The 12,148-nt window shown below is 36.0% G+C and overlaps 1 protein-coding gene across 4 annotated transcripts in view; it reads right to left on the minus strand.

Annotated features, from left to right (window-relative positions):
• Positions 1-12,148, minus strand: part of ERC2 (ELKS/RAB6-interacting/CAST family member 2) — a 943,617-nt gene that overhangs the window by 498,737 nt on the left and 432,732 nt on the right. For 2 of the 4 annotated variants that reach the window (XR_006784936.1, XM_045832534.1), the window contains 3 exons: positions 7,697-7,837; positions 4,491-4,631; positions 434-469 (listed from right to left, as the gene is read on the minus strand). Coding sequence is in view for 1 of the 4 variants with exons in the window: in XM_045832534.1 (XP_045688490.1) it covers positions 434-469; positions 4,491-4,631; positions 7,697-7,837 (318 nt within the window). In the remaining 3 variants the exon portion in view is untranslated. The remainder of the gene's footprint in view (positions 1-433; positions 470-4,490; positions 4,632-7,696; positions 7,838-12,148) is intronic. The other 2 variants (XR_006784938.1, XR_006784937.1) reach the window with 1 other exon arrangement.

Consider the following 12,148-nt stretch of genomic DNA (forward strand, 5'->3'; position numbering starts at 1 on the left):
TACAATAATGTTAGGAATTTACCAATCTCAAAGAGCAATGCCCTATTTTTAAATCTAAACCTATCTTAACTTCCATCATTTGAATGTAACATACATTGAGTTGTTTGCTCGATAAGTATGCATTTAAGGATCTAAAAAAGAATTCCATGAGTCTAGATCTGCTGCTGACCTCTGCTTTTCTATAGCCTTAGACTTGAAGTTAAGGTGGAGGTAATATCCAAGCTGGCAATATTTCCCTGACTTCCTAGTTTTTAAATTTCACATTCAAAAGAAATGGCAGTGGACTACGGACAGGCCATTTCTTTAGACAAAATGGAAATGGGAAGAGATTCAAATATTTTTAAAAACTCCCCAGTATAGCACACCATGACATGTGATCAATAGATCCTCATGCTTTGATATGTTACAGCGGCAACATTTAGGAATGACTTACTGGGTTGTACATCTGATTGAACAACTGCTCAGCTTGCTACATTGCAAAGTTGGGGAAGCATTGAAGCACAGACAGGGAAAGAAGGAAAGATCCAGAAAAACAGCATTAGCTCAACAAATCCAGTGCATTTGCACAGACGACTGGTCGTTAAAAAAGAAGAAATTTCAGTTTCTAAACATTCCACAGTGAAAGTGAGAGGCTCTAGGGAAATAGAAATGTTGACTTTGGCTCCTAGAAAAGAATAGCTGGAATAAGAAATTTAAGGTTTGTGTTACTTTCCCTTTCTCAAGTTAAATAACCCATGAAATAAAGAAAGCTGTCCACTTTTGATGATACATGAAGTGCTGGCTTCTAGCAATGAATCAGGAGAAGTACTTTTGGCCAAGTTTGCGATTTATTACCTGAACTTCAAAGATGGTAATAATAAAAGATTAATTAAATCTTATCATTGAATTTATAGCTCTTCTTTTATATTAACACAAGCCTGAATTTTCTATTCAGTCTAACTTTAGAAAAACATAGATCAGCAAACAGCAGATTAGCAATGGCAAAAAAACCTGTAAGCAAGAAATTACAGGATTAGCAGTGAATGGGGGAAGTAAAAATTTAAGTGCACAGGAAAAACAAAGGGAACCAAAATACAGTATTACCCATTGCTCATTACCAGTTCCTACTGTTAGTTCATAATCAGTAAAAAATATAATTTTTACTAACTATCCCATTACATTCTATGTGCTTAAGAATCTGAAATGCTCTCCTATTTTGTGTAGAAGAGTTAAATATTTGTGGATTTAACTACACTAAATATTATGTTAAATAGTGCTGTCAAGTTATATTTATTAAGTAACTGCATTATTAATTTGGGATCAACATCAAGGTATAGAAGGCAAAATATTACAGAAAATGTTTACTCTGCTTTACTCGAAGACATGTGCCTTTGAAGAGCCTGAATTTTTTTTATTTGATCAACTTTAATAAAATAAATAATAATTTTGCCATGGTTAAAAAATAACTTCTTCAAAGATAATATTAATTGGAAAATAACATTTTTTAAAGAGAGCATAAATCATAACATTTCAAATTGCTGTTGCTTCTCAACTGATTTCTAGTCATGTAAGGTAAATTTATATTCACATTTTGAACACCAAATACTCTTGAAAGAAAAATTGATCAATGTTATCACTAATTGGTTCTTTTCAACCCCCAGGTGTCTATTTCGACGGATGAATGCACTAGTTTATAAAGCACCCTCAGAACTAGTAGCTATGCATTATTTGGTTAGTACCATTTTATCAACCTATCAGTAAAGATTTCCTCATGTGTGAACATTTCATTGCATTGTTTTTAAGATGTCAGACAGAATGTATAAGAAATAGTTCCTCTTCTGCCTATAAGCATTTTTCTTCACAAAGTATCGATATTTGGAAATGCATTAAATTAACACATATAGTAAAGGGTTAAAAACAATTATGTATGCGACTGTTTCCCATAAACTTTTATAAAATGATTCACTTTACCAATTTCAAGAATTGTTTATAAGACAAAAACAAATTTAAATCTCCATTTGGATTCCATTGTCACAGGCAGACAAGGTTTCTGTTCAGCTAAACACATCTACATTGTGTAGATTTTATGGCAAAAATACCTGGACACTCACAAATCTTGAGCAAAATTCCACTGGGAATTCATGGTTTATTTATGACATAATAAAACTATTATGTTTTCAGCTTTCATTTAGTAACCCTTTATATTTTATTCACAAGTCACATACCCTTTTATTTAAAGGGAAGCCCAGACACTCCTTAAGCTTTTATAGCTGCTTATTTTTCCATGAGTAAATGATGTGTTTATATGTATATTCACATACTGTTGGCTTATATTTTCAAATATTTCATGTAGATCTCAATTCTTTTTAAGTAAGGTGATGGGTACTTGGGGTTTTTATGGAACTATTTATTAGCAGAAATTAAAGACTACTAGAAAAAGTATTTTAAACTTTTGAATTGAGTTGATGCTAGAGAGCCAAAAATAACAAAATAGCATCTGCAGGTTAGGTATGAAAATATTTAAATTATAATTACCTTATTTAATCTCACTGTACTATGCATTTAGGAGATGGTATATGCAAAGAGTATTTATAGATTTAGAAATAAATTATCTTTTCATAAATTAAGTAGGGCCTTTTCAGTAAGATAACCATATTGGTTACTTTAATTCTAGTGATATGACAGACTATTAAAATATTCTCAGGAATAATGCTGAGATGTTTACAAAATTTGATTTGTGAAGTCCAGTATATGGTGTCTACCTGTGAGTTAAAGGAAACCACATAATCGAAATGATTTCTTGGGCCAACCATAGGTATTTTGAGAGAAACTAGTCAAGTCATATACATGGAAACTATAAGCATCACTATGTGAACCTTTTCCTTTTAATCACTATAGCATTTCAAATTCCATAAATGACTTAAACTAAAGGGGAGGATGTCTAGAAAAATAATATATGGAGTGCCATCATCTGCATAACAGCTCTTTGGAGTTGATGAAGGGAATCTATCATGCCCAGGTCTATCTGAGGTCCTCCTTCCTCAGGACTCAGCACAATAGAACTGAGGTACAACAGTACAAAGGACCACCAAAGAAAGCCAATGAAGTTCTCTTTTCACAGAGTTATCTTTATGATCTCCATAGAGCCTGCTCTATGATCACAAAACTCTTGGGTAAGGAAAAAGTACATTTCTTGACATGCATGAGCATGTATAACATTGCAGGACATATTTATATATGTGTTAAGAATGTGTATGATACACCCAGTACATAAATATCCAAGTCAATCTCCACTTAAACACCCTAAAATGGACAATTAAAATTATTCTATTTATTGTTCAAGATTTCTGCTTAACTAGATATTTCTTGAAAAAAGTGAGTTGTTGAGAAGATTGGAAAATAGATTTTGCAATACAGATTTTCTTGTTATTTTGTTACAAAGGGATTTGATTTGTATATATATATATATGTTCTGTATTGGTGAGGAGACTTTATTAGTGTGAAATTTCTCAAGACAATTTCCTAAAGTTCCATAGTAGTGAATACAGTATAATCACATTTCAGTTATATATTGCATCATACAAAATAGTATATTAAATTTAAAGATATCCAGAATAATTTCTCCAAAGATACAAATGCTTTCACATCCCTATCATCCATATCATATATTTCCATAATTTTAGCAAATAAATCCCCATTCCAATGTGCTGTGAAATATACATAGTCAAATTTTATTATATGCTTTGTTTCATTTTTTTAGATTCTTATCTCCTTTGAATAAATTTATAGTCATCAAAGGGAAACAAAATGCTTAAACTCATAGTGTTATGAGTTTTATGTACACAATGAATGCAGACGTACCGAACAACACAGGGCAAAGTCAAAAAAACAATGCGTGACTGGAAATGTGCTCCACAAAAACGTCCAGTTCAGAGAAAACATGTCAGTGCTGCAATATGAATATCCTTCATTCTTTTCCAAAGCCTTCTACATAAAACAAGCTTTCTTAGAAATTAGGGCCATTTCAGGTCAAATATAAATACTCATCCCACAGGTATTCCAGGGACTTGACTATTTTGGTGAACTTCTAGAAATTTAATGTCATCAGGTAAACTTTGCAAAGCTCTAATAGAAATGTTGACCTATTTCTAAAAGAAGAAAAGTTTATCAATGCATAATCGAGCCCCTGGATTCTTTGGTTTGTTGCAAATTTCCATTGATCTCTTTTGACAGTTGAGATTTGCCCAGAGAGTGATGCCTGGCTTTTATATTTGTTATTTCCACTACTATTTTCATGTATTTTTCAAGGTGTTGTTTTTTTTTCAGACAGGAAACCTAAGATAATTTCCAGGTTCACAGACAGATTTGATGCAGACTTCTTAGGACTAAAGAGTGTTTAATTCTTTTATCAGCAGACAGCAAAAGATAAGGGTTTTTTTTTTTCTTTTCCTTTCCCATTTTGTAATTCATTATAAAATAAGCATGTTTTTCCCCCCTTAGGCTTCACTTACCTTTTTTAACTGTGCCTCCAGTTTGCTACATTCTTCTTTCTTTTGTTCGATGGCTATTTCTAGAGATTTTAATTTAGAGTCCCTTTTCAGCCCTGCTGAGGCTAACGAAGATGCATGTTCCTTGAGGTCAATTAAACTAGACTAAAAGGAAGAGAACACTAGTAAGTAAAACACTGCAATTTCTACTAGCACTGTTGTCTATTTGAATACATTGATTCTATATATAGCAATAAAGTGTGCATTAGACAAATGAGTAAATATAGTCTTACTAGGGTAACAATAGTCTGCTCTGGCCCGGAAATTAAAGTTGGCCAGCTTACAGAACTGAGCAGGATCTAATTGCAACACAATCAAATGTGACCAAATGGTGCAGTCAGTAAATGCATGTTTCATGTCTCAAAGCCATGCTAATGATGTAAATCCCAAGGTGGTCTTTACATGTCATGGTAAAACAGACACCCTGAACCTTCCATTTACATTTATTGCTGTCAGGTCATGCAAACCCTAAGACAAATATGAAAGAAAATACTGACTTTAATGCTTTCCCACCCTCCCTCTCAGGGAAAATCAAGTATAAAACACCCTATTAAATTTTGATAAAATTCCCTTTCTTTAACAGACAACTGGCCAATGGTTTTTCAAACATCTTTTGTGTAATCAAAGATAAAATTATTTTAAAATTCAGAGTAGACTTTATGTTCTAATCCTTTGTAAATCCATATTCAACAGATATAATGAGCCTCTCCAATTAGACATGGGGTTACTTAAATTCTCCCACTCATCTTTCCCACCCAGAAACCAAAAGCTCCCCTATGTAGTCTGAATTTTTTAAACTAAAAGAAATAAATACTTGCATATTATCACAGAGCATAATTTTGCTAGCTATGATGGCAAGGTCCATCACTAAATATGAAATCATTAGCAACATCTGACTATGTGACTAAAATGTTCAGGTTTCCCCTAAAAGCAGATGTTGTGCATTTCCTTTATATACATTTTCAACGCACAGGGAGAGACTAAGCACACAATGTTCTCTCTGTAGATGATGTTGCCTAACACATCACATCTGGATAACCTTGTTGATGAAGATACTACCACCATCACCCAGCAAACAGCCCAGCTAGTAACCTTCTAAGGGACAGGTTAACCACTCTTATTTTTCAGGTCAGGAAACTGAAGCTCACATGAACTACGTGTCTTCGCCAATGTTACCAAGCTATTAAAGGGAGATACAGATCTCAAACCCAACTCAAATATCAAAACTTTTTATATTACTCCCCCAGAAATAATAAAAGACCTTATAACCCAGGCATTTGGTTATGGTAAATATTATTATCACCCCATCTAAACTATAAGCACCCTGATGACAACAATTATATGTTTTCTTGACAGCTTTTAAGTTGCTGGGTATTATAGCTTCAGGTGTCAACTCAGCTAGGCTCTCTTCCCCAGATATTCAGTCAAACACTGATCTGGTGTTGCTATGAAGTTGTGTTGTAGATGTGACTAACGTCTACAATCAGTCAACTTTAAGTAAAGGATATGATTCTCCATAATATGGGTGGGCCTGATCCTATCAGTTGAAAGGTCTTAAGAGCAGAACTGAGGTTTCCCTGAGAAGGAAGAAATTCCACCTGTGGACAGCAGGTCAGCTACCATCTGTGAGTTTCTAGCCTGCTCTTCCTGATGTCCTGCCTTATGAATTGTGGACTTGCCTAGCCAGCCCCCCTAACTATGTAAGCCAATTCCTTGCAATAAATTTCTTAATATGATTAAATTTCTTAATACAGTTCTGTTTTTCTAGTGGAAGCTTGACTGACACACCCAGCCTACTGGCAGGCACATTATACAGGGACAATAAATGTTTGCTGAAATGCCTGTCTGAAATTCATACACTATAGGCATTGTTCACTAAATTATTTTCATTTAAAATGTATGCTCCACCATGTCATCAAGATCTCTTTTCAATAAGATGTGTGTGGTGTGTGTATACTTTTTAAGGAGCAAACCCATGAATAGCACTTGCAATCAGTGGCTGCAAGTGAGTCAAAGCCTTCTGTCACATATCAACTGTAGTAATTATAGATTCCCCCAAGTTACATTTAGCAGGAAAATAGTAGGAAGAGGACTCATAGTCTTTATTTTCATATCAAAACAATCATCTCCTGCCTAAAAACTTAAATTTTAAGTTTAAATTTTAGAGAGTATAAATTTTGCTTGTGAGTTTCCTCAAAACTCCTATTATTCATCAATTCTTCCCTTCTTGGATTCCTAATGCAGAGAATTATCTCTTAGATTCCTAATTTATAGAGAATTATCAAAAACTAGCAGAGTGAAAGGATCTGTGCTGCCCCTAAAGGAGATGGACATTTCCTGGTAGGGGGTGGTGGGGGGATAAAGGTGAAGGGGCCAGTTGTGAACAATGGCGCATATGTCAGAGTTTTGACAATTGAATAAAATAATGTGTATTGCTGCTTCTCAAACCTCTTCAGTGAAGTATTCCTAAGTAAACTAAAGGGTTATAGGTATACCTCAGAGTAGGGGGCTATAACCCAAAACAGTCTCTCTATGACCCCCAATAAGATATTTCTTTAAAGTATATTGCTTTACTGAAAAAATACAGGTGAGATCTGCTTCGGTTTCCACATTTGCTCTAATGTGAAAATATTGTTTTAAATTTTTACCATAACATGAAAATGATGTCCCAGAAGGGAAGCCACATTTAACCTTTTGTGTCCAGCCTGGTACCAAACCTCTTAAGCTGGGGGTACTGAGTTATCCCCAGAAGCACAGATGAATGTAAATCACCCAACCCAAGAATTAGGATGTTAAAAGCCTTCAATAAAGTGGAGCTGCTATTATTATTATTAATGCTTTTGTTGTTATCTCAAACAAAAAGTCAATGGACACTGAAAAAAATATAGAATCCTGTAAGCCACACAAATGCAATAAGACATCCAGAAGAATTTTAAGGTGCTCCATCCTATGCAGTTAGTGGAGAAGATGTGTATTGAGCAGCATTGATGAAGAGTTACAGTAAATATTTTCCTTTGAATTCAGACAGCTTTACAAAAGAGGGGTAACTATGTTCCCCAAATCTTCACAAAGTTCCTCAAACTAAGTCTCTGGTCTCTTGAGGCTACCATAAATACAATTTTATGAGGACCATCAATATGGTTCAAGTTCATTTGTTTTTCCAAACTCACCTCTTTTTCAGTCAGTTCAGCTTGTAAAGCATTGACTTTCTCCTTTAGGTCTTTATTCTCTTTTCGGAAAGATTCTATCTCTTCTAGTCTTTCCCGATCATCTCTCTCTCGCTGTTCTTTCAAACGTTCAATTATTCTTTCCTGTGAGGCAATTGTCAAAAAAAGAAGAGGTGAGGACCCACCTCTCACTTTGTCGTATGCCAAGATACCCTACAAAATGAGGCAATACATGTAAGAAATTCCCTACAAGAATCAACACACATAGATATTATTAAACATTTGGTTTATGAAGAGAGGCATAAGAGAGAACATAGCTTTTGGCTTGTTCATAAAAGGTAGCATCACAGAGTTGCAAGGGGCATTAATGTTCACACTCTGAAGCTGTTTCGATTCATGGTACTTAGAAAATTTCAAAAGCAGTTCCAGAAAAGGGAGGTTCAGGCACCAAGACCCTGGACCTGCCAAAGCCTTGTCTGGGCAAGGGAAGAAGCAAAAGCAAACTCTTGGCTCTACCCTCCTTGCTTTGCTTTCCCACCTGATGCAAAAAGACTTTCCTTGGTTTCTGAAGACTCTTCTCTGACTGGAAAGGGGACTGGAGTGGGGCAGGACCTCCACCATTCAGGACTGAGGACCGACTCACAGTGAGAACTTGAAACAAAATAAAAATAAGCCCATTGTATAAGTAGTTTCCCAATGTGTCAGAAGATGTTTACTTACTTCTAAATTTTCCCAATGGCTTATTGGCAATGAGTAAAGACTCCAAAACATTTCTTGACTTTAAGCAAAGTTCACATAGCAGCTTTCCTGTATTGAGAGCTTACTACACATTAGGCATGGTAATGTGCCCCACTTACCCAGTCTTCATCGCAACTGTGAGGTCTGAAGCACTGCTACTGGGAATACTGTAGAGGTGAGGAAACCAGGCACAGAAAGACTGGCTGACTGATTCATCGAAGGTGACCCAGCTCATAAACAGAAGGCCCACCCTGACATCCAGAGATCTCTTAGTCTTAGCCAAGCCCATGAGACCACACCGACACAAACAAATGCCTGGAGACATTCAAGGAGATCTGAGGACCTGCCTGCCCTTGACTTTCATACTGAAATAAAAATACTACTCTGGTAGTCATGTTTCCTAAGCTGTGCAATCTTGCCAATATCAAAATAAGAACCTTCTTTTTTAAAAGAAAATTCCACTTGAGAAAAGTTTGAATTAGATTTCTAAAGTTGGTTTTCAATTACCCAACACATATCTGAACTTCCTTTTGGATGTCATCGTTAAAAAATATTGGTGCAACAATGACACTTAAATATTTTTATATTATCCTCTATATTTTTATAAGTAGATAGTAAAAGGCAATTCCTGATACATAAGACAACTGTAGAACAGTGTTTAAAGCAGAGGAAAGTTAGCTGGAACACTTAATCTGTGATTTAAGAAGAACTGCCAGGGAAGCAACTCTTCTACCTCAATGACACTAATTTTTGTATCTAATGTTTTCAGGGGAGAAGAGAGTAGCATCATTGTTTTGCAATTATTTCAAAATACTTTAAAGTGAAGTATATCATTATGACAGCAGGAGTGAAAATAGAATAAATGAGTCTATTAATTGCCTATATTTGTTTCTTCTTGATTCCAGCAACAGTCCTATTTGACTTTGTCTGTGACATTGTAGATGATTACGTGATCTACAGAAGAAAGAAATGGCCTCAGTGGATGGTAAATCTCTCAAGGGCTTTCCATGATTTCAGCAAATGAGCCCTCACTGCCTTTTGCCTATACTTATTACAAAAACCTCATGACTGGTCACCTGGCTACCAGGCCCTCTCCATTTCATCACTTCTACCACATGGTTGTTGGAATGATATTTTTAAAGCCCCAAACTGACCATGTCACCCCACTATTTGACATCCTTCCCAAGAATCACTTTGGTCCAATTGTGTGGCATTTATTCCCACTCAGCACTGTGCCCATGGTTGACTGCACGCTCAACCTCCCAGGCCAGCTTCTCCAAGGGCAGCACTCTAGTCCAAAGGACTGGGCAAGCTGTCTGGCATACAACAGGCAATTAAAAAGGCTGATGGAAGAAATAAGAACTCAACTTAAGAATCATCTTGTCTTCAAAGGAAGGGAAATGAAATTAAGTATGTGTTTTAACATCTAGAAGGTGTCAGAGTCATTTGGAAACAACGTTGATTTGCTCTAAGCACTTGTACTATTGACTGGGCATTGATGACAAAAAACATCAGCAAGCAGTATAACGTTTTTAAGTGTTATTGATGATTCAATACTCCAAAATATTTCTCCGTCAATCACAAAACTAATTTAACTGTCAGCCACACAGGGCCAGATGTCAAAAACATGTGTTAAAAAGCCTTAATATGCCATGATCTACTTGATTAACAGCTAACTTGTAGAAATTCCAACAATGTGTTCTTGTTTTAGTCTTATTTGCATTGGCAAGTGTTCCTTGCATACTCATCTGGCCCTGCACAGGTCTAATCTTTTTGTGCTTTATCACTGGGTAGGAACTGAATTACAGTGGCCTCCAGCGCTACTATCTGGCTTTCTACTGCTTATCTAGTATGTGGCTGCAGCAAGGCTTGGGAGACCAGCTTTATAAACACCATGCACTCTGTCTCTTGAGCTTCTGTGTGTCAATCCTAGAACGAGGTCATACTCAATCTTAACTTGCTAAGTGGCATTATTTTTTGCAAACTCTGAGTATGTGAATAAGTTCCTGGAAATTAAAAGAAGTAACACACTCCCTGGGATGTAATAACCCAAGTGGAATGGTGAATAATGCCTAATGCATTCTATTGGCCAAAAGACAGCAAATAATTCAATGTTTTTATGAATCTATAATTGTTAATAAATCATTTTACTTTTTGCATCATGCCTTGTTCCAGAAGATCTATTCAATTACATGTGGATAAAATTAAGAACTTGTGAGGTAAATGCCATTAAGGAGATGATGATGTCAAAAGCACAAAGATCAGAAAGTTTGAGATTTAGTCCTACTCCATCACTGGTGAGCTGAGTGGCCTTGGGATAATACAGGGTAGGCAACAAAGTCCCAGCCAAGGGACACCTTAGAGCATAAGTGACTTCCTGGAGTGCTGGGTTAGAAATTAGCTGTGCCAAGGTTGATTAATGATGTCTGCTCAGGGCTCGGAAGTGGCAAGTGATGCAGCATATCTCCCAAATTTTATTTCTGGGCAAGTCATTTTGCCTCACTAAGCCCTTTTCCCATCTTTAAAATGATAGAGCATAGATTTAGTGTTTATCAAAGTATGGTCTTCTGACCACATGCATCAGAATCACTGGGCATGATGCTCTTAGAGTTGTCTCATTGTTTCTCCCCTTTATTCTCCTCCACCCTGTACCCGCCCCCCTCCCACCCACACTTGCCCCAACCCTTAGTTCATGTCCATGGGTTGTGTATATAAGTTCTTTGGCTTCTCCATTTCCTATACTACTCTTAACCTTCCCTGTCTATTTTGTACCTGCCATTTATGCTTCTCATTCCCTGTACCTTTTCTCCCATTCTCCTTTCTCCCCCTCCCTGCTGATAACCTTCCCTGTGATCTCTATTTCTGATTCTCTTCCTGTTTTAGTTGTTTGCTTAGTTTGTTTTGTTTTTGTTTTTTAGGTTCAGTTGTTGATAGTTGTGAGATTGTTGTCATTCTACTGTTCATAGTTTTGATCTTCTTTTTCTTAGATAAGTCCCTTTAATATTTCATATAATAAGGGCTTAGTGATGATGAACTTCTTTAATTGGCCTTATCTGGGAAGCACTTTTATCTGCTCTTCAATTCTAAATGATAGTTTTGCTTGATAGAGTAAGATATTAGGATGCACACAGAAGTTTGATACCCATTGGAATAAATACTGAAATCCACTATTCTTTCTCCTATGATAGAAGGCCTTGCCATTTCCTATCCAACAATTTTATGTTTTTTAAATACATTAGCATTGTGGCTGTGGCACCTTTAGGAAATTTCCTCTAAATAAATTGCTCTGTTTGCTTTTATTCTTCATTACTATGAAAGGCAAAGAAAAAAAATCAGATGCAAATAGCATTTACAGACTAACAGCTCACAGGTCAAAACTAGCCCACACAGCTATACTATTCTTAACCTTATTCTTTTGTTTGGCTTGAGCATTCTTATTGTTAAAAATCTGAACTTGGATGTTTTGAAACATGTCAAGGACTACCCAGCTGACCACAGTTGCCAGTACTCCCTACTCCATCACACCAAACCCACTTCCCTCATTTTGTTCCCCACCAGCCCTTTGAGGAGACGTCTAAGCTCTCAGCTCCTCACCTATGGTCCAATTCAGATTTCATGTGCCTGAGACAGGATCAGCAAATTGAACAATTATGGTCATGGTAGTTCCAAAATTGAGAATGGAACTTAGAGATCAGCCAATTTAAACATGCATTTTGA

The sequence above is a fragment of the Phyllostomus hastatus genome, unplaced genomic scaffold, assembly GCF_019186645.2.
Source record: "Phyllostomus hastatus isolate PE091 unplaced genomic scaffold, TTU_PhHast_1.1 phas_contig_16, whole genome shotgun sequence".
NCBI lineage: Eukaryota > Metazoa > Chordata > Mammalia > Chiroptera > Phyllostomidae > Phyllostomus > Phyllostomus hastatus.